The sequence below is a fragment of the Podarcis raffonei genome, chromosome 11 (assembly GCF_027172205.1).
Source record: "Podarcis raffonei isolate rPodRaf1 chromosome 11, rPodRaf1.pri, whole genome shotgun sequence".
In the NCBI taxonomy this organism is placed as follows: domain Eukaryota; kingdom Metazoa; phylum Chordata; class Lepidosauria; order Squamata; family Lacertidae; genus Podarcis; species Podarcis raffonei.
This window is the reverse complement of record NC_070612.1, coordinates 62,070,289-62,090,053: the sequence shown is the minus strand read 5'-3', so window position 1 is coordinate 62,090,053 and position 19,765 is coordinate 62,070,289. Positions and strand designations below refer to the sequence as shown.

Below are 19,765 nucleotides of genomic sequence, written 5' to 3'. Positions count from 1 at the left end.
AAAACTGCTGTCTGACGATGTATGTGAATGGCACAATGTTTGACTGGAGTTTTTCTTAGTCTTGATAATTTTCTGATGTTGACATGTTTTGGGCCACCTCATTTTTAACTGTCTATAGACCACCTTTAGTCATTATTTCCACCTGATCTGGAATTTGCACATTACTCTTCATACTGTTGACTCTTCTATTTAGTGTCATTTCATGCACAAAGCTTCCTCTCTATGGTTGCAGTGTACAGATCTGGTGCTGAATTATGGCAAAATAAGAAGCATGGCTTTTCCTTTTCTCTTAATTACAGGCCCTTTATCTGCAATGATTAGAAAGGTTATGGATGCATCATAGTAAATGAACTAACACATTACTTTGCCAGATTATCATTATTTATTAACATGATACAGCTTCAGTGACATGACTCTGAAAGGGTTAGATCATCCGCTATCTTGCACCTGTTTTAAAAAGTATGACTTCAGGAATTACAGTCTCTCACAGGTGTGACAATGAGCGGGAATGAATGGGCTACCAGTCAGAGGACATTTCTTTTAAATGGGAAGCCTCATGGCAGTCCCTGCATGATTTTGTACCTTGGAAGATCAGGGCTCTAGATCATGTGGGGAGTCTTCATGAGTACAGCAGGCTCCCCAATTCAAAGGTTTGCTCTGCAGCTTGCACAGGGTGACAGAACTGGAGCTTGGTCTTCCCTCTCTGCCATATGATGCTACTCAAGTGAGGGCTTATAATGCCTGCAGAGCTCTTACGTCTCCTATTTACAGTCAATACAATTTGGGCATCCAAATTGTATTGGAGTTAATACAATTTGGGCATCCAAACAACAAATAATAATAATAATAATAATAATAATAATAATAATAATAATAATAATAATAATTTTTTATTTATACCCCGCCCTCCTCAGCCAAGGCCGGGCTCAGAGCGGAAATAATAGGAAATAAGTTGAATAGCAAATATGTTACAAGCCTGAAATAGCTTGTTTAAATTGGATAAGAACTCATTACTTCCGAGGTACAAGTAATCTAATGTTTAAAATCAGCATGTAATTTCAGTGAGCTCTGTTTCTCACAAGGCGAGGAAAATGGAGGTGCTAGCAATAAAACTTACTTGCTGCTAAGCCATTGGGCTAGAGGTAATTTTCAAATAAATAATGCATTTTCTACAGATTTCTTGGTTATGTATATAAGTCACTATTAATTTAATGAGGACAGTGACTGCAGTTTTCACTTTAGCCTAAGTATAGCTAGTGTTCTGGGAGTGTCAGTTTTGAACTGTGTATGCCCTTCCCTTCTGGAAGGAATTTCTCTCTCCTCCTGGAGCTGATCTCTCAGTCCCAATGATCCCTCTTGGAATATGAAGGGAAAGATACTGCTTGGAATATTGCTGGTGCTTGGAAAGATGAGACGAAAGGCTCTTGCACTTCACACACCACCACCTGACCATGTAATATGATAGTACAACACAGCCATGAGAGCTGAATCCCATATGAGATACAGCATTGTGGAGTGAAATATTCAATCTCTAAAAAGCAGAGGAACACAAAAAAACAGGCAAAATTCACAGACAGTACCAGCTTCCCCCACATACATTAAAAACTGCAAGAGCATAATGGAGAATTTTGTAAAACTGCCATAGTAGCTCATAAAGAAAAGTTGTTGCAGTGGATTGATGTCTAGAGTGTATATCTGGTAACTAATTTGTACTGAATACTTGAGCTATTTTTGCATATTAATAGAACCTGGCCAAACTGCAATATGTTGGTATTCTGGGAGAAAAAGAAAAACGCTGATCCTTAAACCAGTCATAGTATTCTGACCCTTATCCTTATTTTAATTGATTTCGACAGGATTTGTTTTTAATTAAATGTGTCTGTGATCAAATCCTGAGGGTACCATGTTTAAAAAGCCTATATGTTTTAATTAATGGCATTAATCCCCCAAAATGTGGCATGTGTGCAGAAGCTTCCTCTCAAACATTTGTATGTTTAATATACTGTATTTTTCTCTGTATAAGACTAGGCTTTTTTTAAACCAAAAAATTAGGTTTGAAATTGGGGCTTGTCTTATACATTGATAGTGCTGAGGGGTGTTTTCTTAATTTGGAGTTCCCAAAAACAGGGGGTGTCTTATACATGGGTGTGTCTTATAAACAGAAAAATATGGATCCTATGTATTTCATGGAAAAGTACTGAAGGTGACAATTCCGTTGATTCTGCTTAAATTTTTGATTTCAGCTCGTTCGATTGGACAACTTTTTTGCATATTGGAATGTGAAGTCTGAAATGTTTTATCAGGGTGGTTTTAAAGAATCTTTGGTGAGTGAAAAAAATATGATATTAATGCCATAAATTGTTTCAAGATAAGGTTTGCTCAGTAGGGATTGCATTTTGTTGAATATGTTGGATTTGAAGTCTTTGGACTCAAAATGTATTGTTCTTTCTACTGTATTAACATTGCAGTCCTGTCCTAATTTACTTGGGAATAAGCCCTTCTGAAATTGGTAGAAATTACTTTAAGGCATTTATGTACTGTCCTTCATAACCAAGGTAGTATCAAATCATTCTTAAATATCTCTCACCCTCAAATGATGTAGGATGACCAAATGCAAAATAGGAAAAAGTCCCAGTGCCTTTAATTATTAGAGAGGGTGGGATTTTGACAGGTGTACATTGTGTAGGGTTGGGAGAGGTTGGACTTGCTGAAATTCTTTCTTCCTCACAGTTTTTAAAGAAAGTATATCCCTCTATGGCTCTGAATGTCATGGGAATCTCATACTTGTAGCAAAATGCTGCTAAATAGAAGGTTTGTTACAGAGTCAAGTCTGACCAGTTCCTGTATCTTTCTAGATCATCTTTCTGGAAATGGGGGGGATATATATATATATATATATATATATATATATATATATATATATATATATATATATATGAGAATGAGAGACTTTGATTAGACAATCAGACCTTGTATCTTGAAAATAGTTTTATTTAGCTGCTGAGCAGGAAAGTACAGCTTGACTTGAAGCATTCTGGTCTTGGATGTTAATATTCCATTTTTACACTTTATTTCTATTTCCCCTTTCCTCTACAAAAGAGTAACTTAAAAAGTGGAGTTGCGGGCACTAACATGATTCCCGAAGGCTACAGTTTTGGTAAGTTCTTCATAGTATCTGTAATTCCACATATAGTTTCTATGATTGTGTAGTTCTCTAGCTCTGGTCCTTCTGATGATGTCTATATTTATTTATTGAATTTATATATTGCCCTATACCCAGAGGTCTCAGGGTGGTTCACAGAACAAAATCAAAATACAAAACCACAATATATATAATCAAAATAAAAACAACAACCCAATAACACCCCCCAAAAGAAAAATTTAAAAGGGCATCAAATGTCAAATCAAATCAACCAAAGGCCTGGTTAAAAAGGAACGTTTTTGCCTGGTGCCTAAGGGTGTATAATGAAGGCGCCAGGCAAACTTTCCTAGGGAGAGCATTCCACAGATGGAGAGCCATTGCAAGGAAGGCCCGTTCTCATGTTGTCACCCTCCAGACCTCTCGATGAGGAGGCACATGAAGAAGGGTCTCAGAAGATGATTTCAGGGTCCGGGCAGGTTCATATGGAAAGAGGCAGTCCTTGAGGTATTGCACTCCTGAGCCTTTTAAGGCTTTATAGGTCAAAACCAGCACTTTTAATTGGGCCCAGAAACTAATTGGTGGCCAATGCAGTCAGCCCAGAATTGGTGTAATATGCTCAAACCATCTTGCTCCTGTGAGCAACCTAGCCGTTGAATTCTGCACTAGCTGAAGTTTCTGAACCGTCTTCAGAGGCAGCCCTATGTGTAACGCATTGTAGTAATCTAACCTTGAGGTTACTAGAGCATAGACAACAGTGGTTAGGCTTTCCCTGTCCAGATAGGGGCGTAGCTAGGTTACCAGCCGAAGCTGATGAATGGCACTCTGGGCCACTGAGGCCACCTGAGCCTTGAGCGACAGCCAAGTATCTAGGAGTACTCCCAAGCTACGAACCTACTCCTTCAGATGAAGTGTAACCCCATCAAGAGTAGGCGAACTCCTACCCAGCTGGTCTTGGGAACCACCCACTAACAGTGCCTCAGTCATATCTGGATTGAACTTTAGTTTGTTGGCTCTCATCCAGTCTATTACTGAGGCAAGACACTGGTCCAGCGCTTCGACTGCCTCACCTGCAGATGTAATATCAGTCATACCTCGTGTTGCGTTTGCTTCAGGTTGACCGTTTTCAGGTTGCGTCCCACGGGGACCCGGAAGTACCGGAAAGGGTTATTTCCAGGTTTCGCCGCTCGCGCATGTGTAGACGCTCAAAATGACATCATGCACAGAAGCGGCAAATCGCGGCACGCAGACACAGGTTGCGTTCTCTTCAGGTTGCGAACGGGGCTCTGGAACGGATCGCGTTCGCAGCCAGAGGTACCACTGTAGAGCTGAGTGTCATCAGCATACTGCTGGCAATGTACTCCAAACCTCTGGATAATCACACTCAGTGCTTTCATGTAGACATTAAACAACATGGGGGGAAAGAATTGAGCCCTGCTGAACCCCACATTGAAGTTTCCACAGGGCTGAAAAGCATTCCCCAAGTAACACCCTCTGGGAACGACCATCCAAGTAGGACTGGAACCACCGCAAAGCGGTGCCACCCAGCCCTAGTTCGGAGAGTCGCTCCAGAAGGATACCAAGGTAAATGGTATCAAAAGCTGCTGAGAGGTCGAGAAGAATTAACAGGGACATGTTTCTGTGCCAAAACTGGGCCTAAAGCCTGATTGAAATGGGTACAGAACATCAGCTTCCAAAAGCGCCAGGATCTGGTCTGTGACCACTTGCTCCAGAACCTTGCTCAGGAAAGGGAGGTTAGCAACTGGCTGGTAGTTAGTTAGGTTTTCTGAATCCAGGTAAGGTTTCTTAAGGAGGCTTTACCACTGCCTCCTTCAAACAGGCAGGAACCACCCCCTCTCGTAAAGAGGTGTTGATCACCTCCCTGACCCAGCCAGCTGTTCCCTCCCTGCTGGTTTTTATCAAGAAGGGCAAGGGTCTAGAGTGCAACTGGTTGCCCTGACTGATCCCAGCACCTTGTCCACATCCTTGAGCCTTACCAACTGAAACTCATTCAACACAACAGAACTAGACTGTGCTCTGGGCACCCCATGGGATTCATCTGCTATAACAGGGGAGTCAAGGTCTTGGTGGATGCAAGTGATTTTATCCTCAAAATGCTTTGCAGACAAGTCACAGCGAACTACCAGCAAGCTACCATCGGTTCTATCACCTCCTTTGGGCCAGCTTGTAAAAGGCCCTGTACAACCTGGAAAAACTCTGCCAGATGACATAATGAGGATGCAATGGAGGCAGCAAAGTTTTTGCTGCCTTCACTGCCACTAGGTAGGCTCGATAATGAGCCCTTACCAGTGTTCGGTTACATTCATTCAGATCTTTCCTCCACTTGTGTTCAAGCTGTCTCCCAGCTTGTTTCCTCGCCCTAAACTCTGGAGTGTACCAAGGGCCCAATGAGGTTCCACAAAGTGGGAGAGGATCCTCAGGTGCAATTGTGTCAATAGTCTGAGTCATTCGGGTTTCCCAGAGGTCGGCCAGGGCTTCGACAGGGGCGCCAGTCATGTCAGTTGGAATGCCCCCCCCCAGCTGTTTGGAATCCCACTGGATCCATCAGTCTCCGAGGGTGGACCTTCCTAATAGGTTCTGCCTCTGTAGAGGGGAAAAGGTGCTGACATCCTAAATCTCAACAGGAAGTGATCTGACCATGACAAGGGACTGATGTCAATGTCCCTCACCTTCAAACCACCCTCTTTCTGCCCAAGAAAACAAGGTCCAGAGTGTGGCCTGCCATGTGCATTGGGCTGGTGACATGTTGGGACAGCCCCATGGTTGTCATGGTAGCCGTGAAGTCCTGAGCTGTCCCAGAGCCGGCTGCTTTGGCATGGATGTTAAAGTCTCGCAGAACCAGTAGTCTCTCAGCTAGGAGAATATCTGTAATAACAGCAGGTCAGGGACTGTTATGTTGGAATCTTTCTCCTCTATGAGCTTCCTGTTCTTACATCATCATCCTCAATAATAACAATAACAGTAATAACAACAATGGTGATTTCTTCAAGTAGGTAGTGAGGTATATAGCCCAGGTGTGGTCAGAAGGTAAATCAGGGGTTATTCTTAGTTCCTGGGTAATGTGCAGTAGTTAGCAAAAAGCTCAGACTCCCATCAATGTTCTGCACTTCTTCAAGGGAGTGCTCTGGCCAACATAAGCTTGCCTATTTTATCCTTATATAAAGTTTAAACCAATAAGTTTGACTGAAAGTTAGAAAAGCTAGTGACTGCCTCAAGGCCATATTGTGTTTTGTTGATGAGGTCTGTTGAACCACCACATTCCATCTACTGTACCACACTGACAGCTGAGGAGGTTGCCTCAGGGATGCTGGCTCATTCATGGGTTCCCTCATTTCACAACAGAACCTTTGTTCTGTGCATAGTTCTACTCATATAGACTACATTAGCAAGCACACTGCTTGTGATTGGGGAAGTGTTCACGAAGACAAGCGTTACTACTTGGTGAGTAGCAGGGAATCCTGTTTTCTTTGCTCACAATAGTCAAAGAAGAGAAGATCTACTCATAAATGATAAAATTGTTTACAGGATCCACTTCCCTTTTGACTGCCTTATTCTAAAAAAAAATCTGTTTTTTGTTGTAGTATTCCGTCCAATATCAGCTAAAGCCAAGCTCCGTATGAATCCACGATCTGATGTTGACTTTTCTGCACCAAAACTAGATCTAGATGTGAATCTTCAGGATATAGCCATAGAACTTAATAAACCACAGGTAACTTTCCAGAAATGATTTGAATTGAAATAAACTTCATTTTTCTCATGGACCCGGAAGCACATTATAACTTGACATTCCTAACACATTTCCTGTTGCAGATGAACTTTCTAAAATAATAACAATAATATAATGATAACACCTCCGCACCCCCACCCACCCACCCCTACAGCTGATCTTCATATGTAGATGGTGTCCCCCTGCTTGCATTGCTTCCCACCCCCTCTCACTGCCCCAGTTTCCCTCCCCAGAACTGTAGTGTGTGTTCTTCCTCACTTCCAAACCACAAAAGAGTTGGAATGTCTCCTCTCTGTCTCTCCCATCCATAGCTTCCCTTCAAAAGAATCTCTCTTCCCACGCTACCCCATTTATCTTTCTTTCCCCCCTATTCCCATCATCTGCTGCAAAATGTCTTCCTAGGGGCCAGAGAAGGTGCAAGGAGAGGCCCTCCGCTCCAGGTCATGGAAATACCTCCCTCTCCTATACTCCTCCTCGGGTGACCCAGTCAGATTCAGGTGGATTTCTGCAAGGGCTGAATTCCAAATTCAGGCTCATTCCATGTGCCTCTTGCACCTGCTAGTGGCTTAGACAGTACAAATTATATAGAGAAAGAATTATCAAATTTGTGTTCCTCATGTTGTACACTGCCCTAGAATCTTTTGATAATCTTTTGATAAAGGGTGGGGAAAAATGAATTGAATAAAGAAATAATTTTAATGTAACTGAATTGTGAGGCCAACAGATTTCATTCATTTCTGTGTACATAATACCATATTATACAGTGAGAGCAATAATACACTGAATGCATAAATAACATACAGAGGTACCTCGGGTTAAGTACTTAATTCGTTCCGGAGGTCCGTACTTAACCTAAAACTGTTTTTAACCTGAAGCACCACTTTAGCTAATGGGGCCTCCCGCTGCTGCCGCGCCGCCGGAGCACAATTTCTATTCTCATCCTGAAGTGAAGTTCTTAACCTGAAGTAGTATTTCTGGGTTAGCAGAGTGTGTAACCTGAAGCGTATGTAACCTGAAGAGTATGTAACCCGAGGTACCACTGTATATCAAAAGAGACTGAATCTAATTATACAATCAAATCAGCTCAGTATGCAAAAACCTGGCTGCATTGATAAATTATTCAATACACTAAACAGTAACAGAGAAAACAATGAAATAAACTATGTAATCTTATGGTCCATGAGAGGCTATCTCAGGGACTGTAGGAAGCATTGGACCATCCTTTCCAAGGGCAGAGAGAGTGTTCCAGCCTCAGAGAGGGAGATCCAGTATTGAATGCCCCTTCTCCACTACCACAGAATCTACTGCGGATATCATCCTTATTATTTTGGTAAAACTGAAAAGGCTGTGTGCTGGGGTAGATCCAGCAACTTCTCAGTCCTCTGACATGCCCTCCCCTCAAGCAATGGCAAAAACTACCCCTGTCCAGCTCTGAATGACAAGGAAATTTTTTTTTAAAGGAAATGAAAGGAAGGAGGAGTGCAAGAACATTTGTCTGCCCTCATGCCTGCCCTGCTGGCAAGGAGCACAACAGGGCATTGAATGAAGTGTATCAGCTGCTTTAGGTCTTTCCACCCTGTGCCTAAAATAGTACAGTGGTACCTCAGGTTAAGAACTTAATTCGTTCTGGAGGTCCGTTCTTAACCTGAAGCACCACTTTAGCTAATGGGGCCTCCTGCTGCTGCCGGTACTTAACCTGAGGTACTATTTCTGGGTTAGCAGAGTCTGTAACCTGAAGCCTCTGTAACCAGAAGTACCACTGTACTTAAAATATACTGTAATAAAGTTTAGAGACAACTTGTTGCCACCTGCTGGATATCAGAGCAATATGCAGGAAAAATAACAAGTGTGTTCTATACATTGCAGACATACTCACAGTGACCCCCACCCCCAGAGTAAGGCCTGAGCCAAGAAGGGGGACAAACAGGACAGGAAAGTTTGGGATTTAAGAATTGGCCACAACTTTATTGATTCCAGATGTAGGCTGGATTTGGCCTAGGCATTGGGTGTATATTGCTCACACCCCCTCACATGACAGGGTCAAGCCACGGGTCTACACGTATGACCCTCCCAAGCCACTGAAGTAAGCTCTATGGCCCATCTGCTGCACACCTTGGCTTTTGGGATAGGATGAAGCTGTTGAGGAAGTTTCTTCTTTTGCCTGGCTTCTTATGAGAAAGAAGTTTCAGCATGCCCTTCAGCTCATTGGTCAAAGACTACCGTATTTTTCGCCCTATAGGACGCACTTTTTCCCCTCCAAAAATGAAGGGGAAATGTGTGTGCGTCCTATGGGGCGAATGCAGGCTTTCGCTGAAGCCTGGAGAGCGAGAGGGGTCGGTGTGCACCGACCCCTCTCGCTCTCCAGGCTTCAGGAGAGCCCCACCGCCAGCCCCACAAGCTCGGGGGACAGCGGGAGGCGCAGCGCGCCTTTCCTGCTGTCCCCCGACTTGGTTAGAAGGCTGGCGGGGGGGAGAAGCCTGCTCCTCCCCATCGCCAGCCCCGCAAACTCGGGGGACAGCGGGAGGCGCAGCGCGCCTTTCATGCTGTCCCCCGACTTGGTTAGAAGGCTGGCGGGCGGGAGAAGCCTGCTCCTCCCCATCGCCAGCCCCGCAAACCTGGGGGACAGCGGGAGGCGCAGCGCACCTTTCCTGCTGTCCCCCGACTTGGTTAGAAGGCTGGCGGGGGGGAGAAGCCTGCTCCTCCCCATCGCCAGCCCCGCAAACTCGGGGGACAGCGGGAGGCGCAGCGCGCCTTTCCTGCTGTCCCCCGACTTGGTTAGAAGGCTGGTGGGGGGGAGAAGCCTGCTCCTCCCCATCGCCAGCCCCGCAAACTCGGGGGACAGCGGGAGGCGCAGCGCGCCTTTCCCGCTGTCCCCTGACTTGGTTAGAAGGCTGGCGGATGGCTTTCCCCTCCTCCAGCCCCGCAAGCTCCCAGAGTGATGCCAAAGCTGCACGCAGCTTCAGCATGGCTCTGGGTCCTGTTCTGGGGGCTGGGGGAAGCCCAAGCTTCCCCCGCCCCAGCCCCGCGCCTGGGGGGGGGAAAATAATTTTTCCCCCTTTATTTCACCCCCCAAAATCTAGGTCTAGGTGCGTCCTATGGGCCGGTGCGTCCTACAGGGCGAAAAATACGGTATATGGTGCTAGTATCAGTCGGACATCTTGTTATTCATTTGGGAACATCACCAAGTCAGAGCAAGAGCCTTATCAACAATTGTCTGGGTCAAATGGGGGAAATTTCTATGTTATGTTGAAAATCAATAATAATTTCTATTTAAAACAAATAATGGTTTGGCTCAATTCCTTCTGGCAAGATTCTTAGGTCAGGGTCTGACATTAAAGGTTTTGCTTCTCTGTCTTTGCTTCTACAGCAGTTGTCCCCTTGAATGGACAATTTGCAATGCAGCATTAACTGCTCATTTTGGAATAAACACTCAATTATGAACATTCACATGTCTTCCTTCACTGAGTGAGTGAGAAAAATGATATTTTCTGCAAATTTCCATTTACTCAGTAAAAAGAACAAAATTCTGTTTCACCCAGTTTCACCCAGTAGTTAATCTAGAATTAGTTAACGTGTGTCTCTAGAGCAGAACATGCTTTCACTCACATATTTGTCATGTTTAGTGTGATTTTCTTTTTTGGCAAGATGATGGTTAATGCAGAATCCTACTTGTATACCTGCATTTCTCCATTAAATACATTATTGGCAGTTTAAAAAAGAAAGTTCTGCTAACAAATAGCTTGTACTAAAAATAATGTTTTTAAGGTTCTGTTATAATTCTTTTGTAAGAAAACTCCTAAGTGTAACATTTTTTTCCTGCAGTATTTCAGTATTATGGAGCTTCTTGAATCAATTGATATGATGACTCGAAATTTACCATACAGGAAATACAGGCCAGATGTTCCTGTTCACAACAATGCCAAAAAATGGTAACGTATCCATTTTTTTAAATAACTTGCTTCTAAAAATTACCTGTGAGGTTTTTTTTAATCAAAACAACATTGTTCTTTCTGAGAGAAAAATCAGGCATGAATTCATTTTCAAATATATTTTCCAGGAGGGTTTTAGCTCATCTCCTGTATGTATTAATTCATATGTCTTTTAGCTGTGTATTGAAATGTGCACAACATAATTACAACATATTTCAGACTGTTAAACAAGATAAGTTCTGTCCAGTGTCATACTTGGAGTAAAGTCTTTAAAATCAGTGGATTTAAGTTAGTCATGAATAACTCAAGTTCATTTCTAATAGGTCTGTTCTGAGCATGGAGATGAGCATATTACTTACCGGTAATCTGGTACAACCCTATGATTGGAGATGAGCATATGTCCCTCATTTCTGTTCTACTGCTTTTCTTTTGGAGGCTTTAAAAAAAGTTAATGCTGCCTGTCTCCAGAAGGCCTCTCTTCTTTGGAAGAAACAAAAGTATCACCTAGAGCTACTTTTTTTTACTATGGCTTTTCTGAATTTGTAACTGGTTGGCGGACCAAACTCAAAGAGTACTCATTAATGGTTCCGCATCAACCTGAAATAAAGTGACAAGTGGGGTGCCTTAGGGTTCTGTCTTGGGCCCGTTGAGGGGATGTTCATCAAATTTGCAGATGGCAATAAGCAGGGAGTGGTAGCTAATACTGCAGAAGACATGATTGGGGTTCAAAATGACCTTAACAGATTGGAGAACTGGGACCAAACTAACAAAATGAATTTCAGTAGGGACAAATGTAAGGTTCTGCATTTAGGCAGGAAGAACTAGCTGCACAGATATAAGATGGGGGACACCTGGCTTGCCAATAGTACATGTGAAAAGGATCTAGGGGTCTCCACAAGCTTAACATGAGGCAGCAAAAAGAGCTAATGCTGGCGGTTCAAATCCCTGCAACAGGGTGAGCTCCCGTTGCTCGGTCCCTGCTCCTGCCAACCTAGCAGTTCGAAAGCATGTCAAAGTGCAAGTAGATAAATAGGTACTGCTCTGGCGGGAAGGTAAACTGCGTTTCCGTGCGCTGCTCTGGTTTGCCAGAAGCGGCTTAGTCATGCTGGCCACATGACTCGGAAGCTGTATGCCGGCTCCCTTGGCCAGTAAAGCGAGATGAGCGCTGCAACCCCAGAGTCGTCCGCGACTGGACCTAATGCTCAGGGGTCCCTTTACCTTTATTCTGACTTATGTCCAATTCTGGGCACTGCAATTTAAGAAGGATATTGTCAAGCTGGAACGTGTGTTGCAGGGGGCAACCAAGATGATCAGGGGTTTGGAAAGCAAGCCTTATGAGGAATGGTTGAAGGAGCAGGGTATGTTTAGCCTGGAAATGGGGGGGCCGAGTGGAGATATGATAGCCATCTTCAAAGAATCTGAAGGGCTGTCACATGGAAGATAGAGCAGGCTTGTTTTCTCTTGCTTGGAGGGTAGGACTTGAGCCAGTGGCTTCAAGAAGGTAGATTCTGACTCAGCATCAGGAAAAACTTTCTGAGAGTAAGAGCTGATTTGAGACGGTTGCTGATGACCCAAATGGGTTGGATATTATCCCTCGTCACGTGATGGAGGCAGGAGAGCAAAGAACTCTGGGAGGCAGGTGCAGTCCCCTCAGTTTTTCTCTCTCCTGCCTGATGGATCAGATCTTTTCACCTGGCTCTCACTGATCTTCCTTTTCAGTTAACTTTTTCAAATTTCAGCTGTTCCTTACTGTTGTTTTTTCTGGTGTTTTCCAATTTTTCTTATTTCCCTTTAATTTCCTTCTGAGTTTGGTCTCTAACTTTCCTTTCTCTCTCTCTGCTGAGGTAAAAAAATAATAATCCTCCTGTGTCTTGCCGCTTCACTCTTACTTTTTCCTTGACTTTCCTTTCTTTCCTTTCATTCAGTCTCTACGAGAAAATGTGTCATATTCCTGTCAGTTTGCATTTCTTAGTGCAGAAAGTATTGATCTCATGTGTAAAGATCTTTCCTATTCTTTCCTATTCTGATCAATACAATAAACTACTAGAAGCTTCTATGTGTGAGAGAAGCATATGCAGAAGGGTTAACGATTGTTTGGGTTATGCCTTCTGGGAAGCTGCTTTGAACTAGTTCTCTTATCTCTATTCTGCAGAGTCATGCTGACTAGAAATATAGGCCAAAAGGAGCCTGGGTCTTACTTTTCTCTTTCTCTCTCTTCCTTCTGGTGTGGTGTTTCTTAGTGCTAAGGTTTAGTCTTATTATGAGTTAAGTTCATAAATGCTGCAACTGGATTTTATATGGACTGAGCCAATCCTGATTGTATTGGATTTGATAACCATTACGCTCATTTGCCTTCAGCGCAAGTAAAGCTCTGCTGAATGAAGTACTATTAGGACAATTGGTCTTACCTTTGGAAGCGTAGATTTGAGAAAGGTTGCTGATGATACAAATGGTACCCATCTCTACTGTGGTCTGCAGTAATATGGGAAGGAGGGGAATTTACTATACATTTTCCTTTCTGGCTAAGATCAATGTGTAATGCTGCTTGGCAAATCTGAAAAAACTGAGGTGACCGCACCTGCCTCCCAGAGGTCTTTGCTCTCCTGCCTCTGTCACATGATGAGGGGTAATACCCAACCCATTTGTATCATCAGCAACTTCTCAAATCTACACTTCAGGGAGCAGATTCCCTCAGGAGCTTGTGGACTCTCTTTCACTGGAGGTTTCTATAAGCAGAGGTTAGATGGCCATCTGTCATGTACAATCTAGCTGAGATTCCTGCATTGCAGGAGGTTGGACTAGATGTCCCATGGGGTCTCTTCCAGCTCTACTATTCTATGATTTTATGAAATGCTACACATTCAAAAAATGGAAAGCTGGACAAATCTGGATTCTGCTGAAATCTTGGAGCTGTTGTGGTAAAAAGTTCCAAAAATTTGGTAGGGGAGAATTCCATAAGCATCCCATAAGAACATATTAAACTTTTGTGTGCTTTGGAGGAAAATCAATAACTGGGTTCTTTTGCACCAACTTAAGACTCATAATATGTCCTTTAAAAGGAAAAATCCTTTTTCATATTGTGCTTTCCCAAAATGTTTTCTTTCCCCCCATTAGGTGGAAGTACGTTATACTTGGCATTCTTGAAGTAAATGTCCAACCGAAGTTACAGATGTGGTCTTGGGAACATATTCGTTACCATAGGAATAAAGGGAAGAGCTATAGAGATCTGTACAAAACAAAAATAACATCAAAGAAGCCTGCTGAGGAATGTTTGAACATGCTGGAAGTTAGTACTTTGAAATTACTGTTAATTTGGAGATTAACTTTTATAATAAACACTAAAAATTCTGTCTGCTTTTCCTGATAGTTTTCTAAATGCTGGTGTTGCATATTTACTTACATATTATGGTACACCATTTTAGTTTGTGGGGCATCATATCCAGTGGAAAGGGTGTTCATACTGTCGCAAGACACTAGACAGGAGCAAAGACTTGTGGGAAGCAGGCTGGACTCAGTATTTCCTCCTGTCTAGACTCAGACAGTACATTCCTCCCAGCTCTCCTGACTCAGCTAAGTTTTTTAGTAGTTCCTGAACCCCCTTTTTTCCTTTTTTCCTGAACCCCCTTATCATTTTAGTTTTACAGTTCTTTGTGCGTTGTGGTTCCCTGCCCCCCAAAAAACCCCTTTCCTCTTTACATTTGGTTGTTCTGCTTATATGCCCCCTTTCTTTTATTCCTTAGTTGTTTACTTACACTGATAAATTTTCCAGAACCGGTGCCCTTGCCGCAGCACCAATGGCCGTTCCCGCCTTCAGGCGCAGCGGCCCACTGCCAGCGCGCTCTTTTCCTTTCCCTCAGCAGCCTCTGCGGCCACTGCCATTTGGGGGGGGGGTCACAACTGTATTTCTGTCTTTCGTTTTGGTGTGCGCACTACTTGTGTGACTGGTGGTGTGGTGTTTGCGTTCTCCTGCCCTGATTTAAAAACAACTTGGCCACCTCCTCCCAGTTTGCTGTTTTTACACTGGCAACGGAATGAGCGTATCTGTTAAGTCCCTGCCTGCCTGCTTCTCTTGGCCTTTGATCTTGAAGCCTGCCTGCCTGCCTGCCTGCCTTCTGGTTTGCTTTGGCGACGGCTGAGTGCCTGTCCCTCGTCTTCATCTTCCTGGCCGGCGGCTGTGACAAGGAGAGAGAGTGTAGCTTCTGTTTCCCACCCACTCCTGCTCCATGGTGTAGCGAACCAAGTTTGGCGTGAGGCTTTTGCCTGCCTTTTCTCCTGGTCCACGGAGTGGCAAACGGAGACCTTTGGGCTGAATATATATATTCCTCCTCCTGGTCCATGGTGTGGCAAATGGAGTTGAGTGTTTATTTGGTGAAAATCAGAGGCTTTTTGTTTCTCTCTTTGTATGTGTGTGTGTGTGCGCGTGCGCGTGCCTCTTTGCTGTTCTAATGGCACACAGAGAACACTTGTGGCTGAAGCAGCCCACCTCCAAAAAAGCAAAGCAAAAACAGCATGGTGCCCTCTAATCTGGGAGATTTGCTAAGACTGCTCCCCCAGACCTTCCAAAGAGGCGTCTTTCTTCCATAATTTTACCTTAGTCCCAGGCTTGCCAATACAAAGCAAGCCTCAGCTCCTAAAAGTGCTTCTACTCTGTCAAATGCTAAGACTATACTGCCACCTGCTGGTGAGGGACAGATTGATGCTTTATCAGATTCTGAGCCAGAATTCTTAGGTTTTTCGGCAGAACAGGTACAAGAGTGTCATGTTCCCTCGCCAGCCATTTAAGGTGCCCCACTCCACCCACCCACTTCTCAAACCTTTCCAGCCTCATTGATTGAGCAGTTAAAGAAAGCCCTAATTGCTTCACTGAATTGCATTTAACTTACTTCCAAAGAAGCAGCCTAAGTTTTTTTTTTAAGCAACCCATTCTGCCACCGGGGGGTGGGCAGTTGGAGTCGGATCTTAGGGTCTCTTCCCCTAACTCCTTCATCTCTATGGGAAAAGAGGCTGAGGATGAGTTTTCTTTTCCTTCCTCTCCACCCTCTTTGCTAGAAGCAGAAGTTGATGATGATTAGAGTGATGGTTCTGTTCAAGACGAATCCTTTTCTATAAGACTGTTCCAAGAGGCTAGTGCCCTCATCCTGAAACATAAGATAATGCACACATTGGAATTATTAACTCAGTCTGATAAAATGTCAGCCTCAAAACCAGGGAGTGAGGTGTCTGTACTAATAGCAGCACCTCAGCTAACTTTATGTTGGTGCCATCAGTATTGAAGGTGGTTGTTAAGTCTGAGCTTGACACGCCTATGTATTCTAGAAAGAATAATGCCCTGGCTGACGAGTTATATGATATGGATCCTGAATTCATGGCATATATTAAAATCCCTGCCACAGACTGACTGGTGTTAAATCTTTCATCTCATCATCTGATCCCTCGGGAGGGAGATGCCCAACTCAGGGATATGACTGACAGGAGGCTGGAGTTCGCTCCATGTAAATTAATGAAGCAGCTGCCCTTTCCTTAAGAGCTTCCTGGGTTGCTTCATCATGTGACCAAGCATGCATTGTGTGGCTTGAGGACTTATTGCAATCAACACCAAAGTCTGAGTAAGCTACTAAAGGCTCAGGCCTTTATGGCTGATGCCTCTATGGATTCCATTCAGTTTTCAGCTAGAGCGGTGGTGTCCCAGGTAGCGGCCAGATGCACTTTGTGGCTAGAGCTGGAATGTGGATGCAGCATCTAAAGTGAACCTTTCTACCATTCCCTTTTCCGTCGGTCACCTTTTTGGGAATTGAAAGATGTCCTTATTGAATCAAAGGAAAAATGGAAAGTTTTGCTAACCCAGAGAGATTACAAGTGACCAGCCAGTTTCTCACCAAATGCTTCTCAATCTCAGTCCTTTCTCCTCTTTTGAACCCAAATAGACAAATTCTATTAGATTCTGATCCCACCCCTTTTGTTAACGTTTTCAAGGGAGGAAAGGGTTCCAGCGGTTCCAGGCTTCCTCAAATGCAGACAACCAAACAATGAACTCAGTGACGTCTCTTGTGGACGGCTCATCTTTCTAGCTTTCTTCCTGCCTGCAAAAGTCTGTCTCCGACCGCTAGGTTAAGGAAATTGTTTCAGAAGGTTACCTAATAGACTTCATTTTGGTTCCTCCCGATCATTTTGTCCCTTCTCCACTACCAAAAAACAAACTTTGTCTTCAAGCTGTTTGGTCTTTGATTCACTGTCTTTCCATGGGAGCTATAGTTCCAGTTCCTTCACACCAGCGTCTTTGTGGTCTCTACTCCATATTCTTCGTTGTGCTCAAAAATAGGACAAAAGAAATGGCACCTCAGTCTCCTAGTGAAAGCGCCAGCCTTTCAAGAAGCGCTCAAAATATCATCCTTCTCAGCACCCCCTTGGATACAGTGAAGGGAGAAGTGTCTCTCCAGAGAGGATAGTCAGGATCAAAGCAGCAGCATCTCTTTTGATTTCATTGAAAGTAATGTTCATCAAATTTATTATGAGGCAGCCTGGTATATTTCCAGAATTCTTCTGTGCTCTTATTTCATTTATTTATACTTCCATTCTGACCCCTGAAGCCCTAATCTTCCTTCACTTTCCCCAAAGCATTTTTCTATTTTCATAGCCCCTATTTTGCCTACTCCTAATTTCAAGGCACCATTTATATTTAGTCATTAAGTTTGAATTGTACTAGTACAGAAATGAATAATAAATAAATAAATAAATAAAGAAGGACTCCACTGGGCTCTGATTCTTTACTTTTCTCTATAGCATTGTGTAATTTGATTTCTGGTCTCCTGCGATAGGACCTACCTAAAGCCACCCAGCCTCTTTCCTATATCCCCTGTATCATTCCCTTCAGTACTCCTGAAATTTGTATTTTACTATGGTGCCTTTTCAGCAAAGAGTTTGGTAGTAATTTAAATACTAATAAATTTATTATGGCATAAGCTTGTGTGGACTAGAGTCTATTTCTTCAGATGCAAGAAGTGTTACTTTGGCAGGTTGATGGAGTAGAGGGAGGAATTGTAAACAGTGAGATTAGAGGGAAATGAAATGAAAATTACAGTGTGTAATTGCTACATTAAAGTTTAAATATATGTAACAATTCACACAGTAGTGTTCATGATAATACAAATATCATTTAACCTTGATAAATTGTAACGCAACTGTTTCACAACTTTCTCTCACAACTTCCTCTAACTCTGACCAGGGTGGTGGGGGGAGAGATCTACCATTACATTTCTCTTTTCATAAATAATTATGGAGGAGCCATTTTGCCATTACTCTGTGTAGTGACATTTTATGTTACTTTCAACCCCCTTTGTAGGAACTAGAGAAGACCTTGGACATATTCAACATCACTCTGGCAAGACAACAGGCAGAATTTGAGGTAACTGCTCTAAAATGAATCTGATTTTATGGAAACCATGAGTTAGTTGTCTAACATATTTGAGGTTAAAAAGCTTCTATTTGCTCCTAGTTTGGAGAAATGCATAGAAGTCTTCAACAACAGCAAGCTCAAATTAAACTTCCATGGAACAGTTTCTGTATATACATTTCAAATAAGCTCCAGTACCTCAGTCTTCGCATCTCCTTTTGGGATGTCTATAGATTCAACAATTAAATTTTCAAGTTATAGTTACTTATTAATATGTTTCCAATATAATTTAAATTACCAAGCAATAACATAGGTTTGCACTTGCTCCTCCAGAGCTCCCACATTCTGATACAGATCTTCACACACCTTGCCTGATTTCTACACACTTGCTCTATTCAGGGCTTTTTTGAGCCAGAATGCCCCTGGAACAGAGTTCTGTCACCCCCAGGAGGCCAGGGAGTGGGGGAGAGACCTCAGCAAAACTCTGCTGCACCTCTGGCTTATGAGACCCTCTCCAGATCCCAAAGCAGCCGTCCTCTGCAGCTCCAGAGAGGGTCTCCTCAGGAGCAGGAGGTGCAGTGGGGCTTTGCTAAGGCTCTCCCACCTAACAGCTGACCTCCCTCTGCTTCAGCTTTGCAAACAGCCCTGCTCTTCCTGCTTGCTTGCTTGAGCTGGAGAGGCAGGGCCTCTCTGTGAACCAGCTGAGCAGAGGTGCAGGGAAGTTCATTGCACTTTGCAAGCTGTCCTGTCTCTCCTTCTTTCTCAAGAGGAAGAAAGCACTTTTTCATGCCTTTAAAGTTCCCTTTGCTGCATTTTGCCTGTTTGTGAGCTGAGCTACCCAGCTCAGAAAGCAGGATACTGCCTTGAGCAGGGGTCGGCAAGGCTTACTGAGCATGGGCTGGATCACTCCCGCGGAGATCCCCTGTGGGCTGGACTGGCGCAGTGCGATGCCGGAAATCGCGTCTGTGCAAGTCCGTGGCGCCGGAAATCGCGTCTGTGTATGTCCAGATGCCGAAAATTGTGCCTGTGCCGGTTTAGCGCAGCGCACGGGGACTTGCCGAGTGGGCAGCTCGGTTTGGGGCCGCTCATGGGCCGGTTAAGCGACCCTCATGGGCTGCTTCTGGCCCATGGGCCTTAGGTTGCCGACCTCTGGCCTTGAGCCTTCCCTTCCCTCTTCCAGAGAGAAGCTGTTGCTTAAAATTAAGGGGTGGAGGAGGAAATTGCCATTACTTTAAAGCCCCCTTTGCTCCATTCTGCGTGTTTGTGAACTAGTGCAGTGTTTCCCAACTGAAGGCCATATGGTTATTCCAAGGGGGCCACAGGAGAAAAATGTGTAAATGCGCCATTGCACAAGGCTGGGGGGCACAGGGAAGAGAGAAGTGAAGAAAGAAAAAGATCCTGATTGGCTGGCTATCTGCTTAGCCAATCACAAGCAGGTAAGGGGGCAGCCCACCAGGGCCTAGTGCTCCTTTTTCTTGGAGCGGTCCCGGTTTGTTTCCAGGGGAGGAGAGGGCGATTGCTGAGGCTCCTGCTTTGACCAGTAAAGCCCGTGATCCAGA

General features: G+C 43.9%; 1 protein-coding gene across 5 annotated transcripts in view; it reads left to right on the top strand.

The window, feature by feature from the left end:
* Positions 1 to 19,765, top strand: part of VPS13A (vacuolar protein sorting 13 homolog A) — a 148,429-nt gene that overhangs the window by 22,921 nt on the left and 105,743 nt on the right. For all 5 annotated transcript variants that reach the window (XM_053409056.1, XM_053409055.1, XM_053409058.1 and 2 more), the window contains exons 9-14: positions 2,244 to 2,324; positions 3,100 to 3,157; positions 6,742 to 6,869; positions 10,710 to 10,816; positions 13,931 to 14,102; positions 18,156 to 18,218. In XM_053409056.1, the coding sequence (XP_053265031.1) occupies positions 2,244 to 2,324; positions 3,100 to 3,157; positions 6,742 to 6,869; positions 10,710 to 10,816; positions 13,931 to 14,102; positions 18,156 to 18,218 (609 nt within the window). The remainder of the gene's footprint in view (positions 1 to 2,243; positions 2,325 to 3,099; positions 3,158 to 6,741; positions 6,870 to 10,709; positions 10,817 to 13,930; positions 14,103 to 18,155; positions 18,219 to 19,765) is intronic.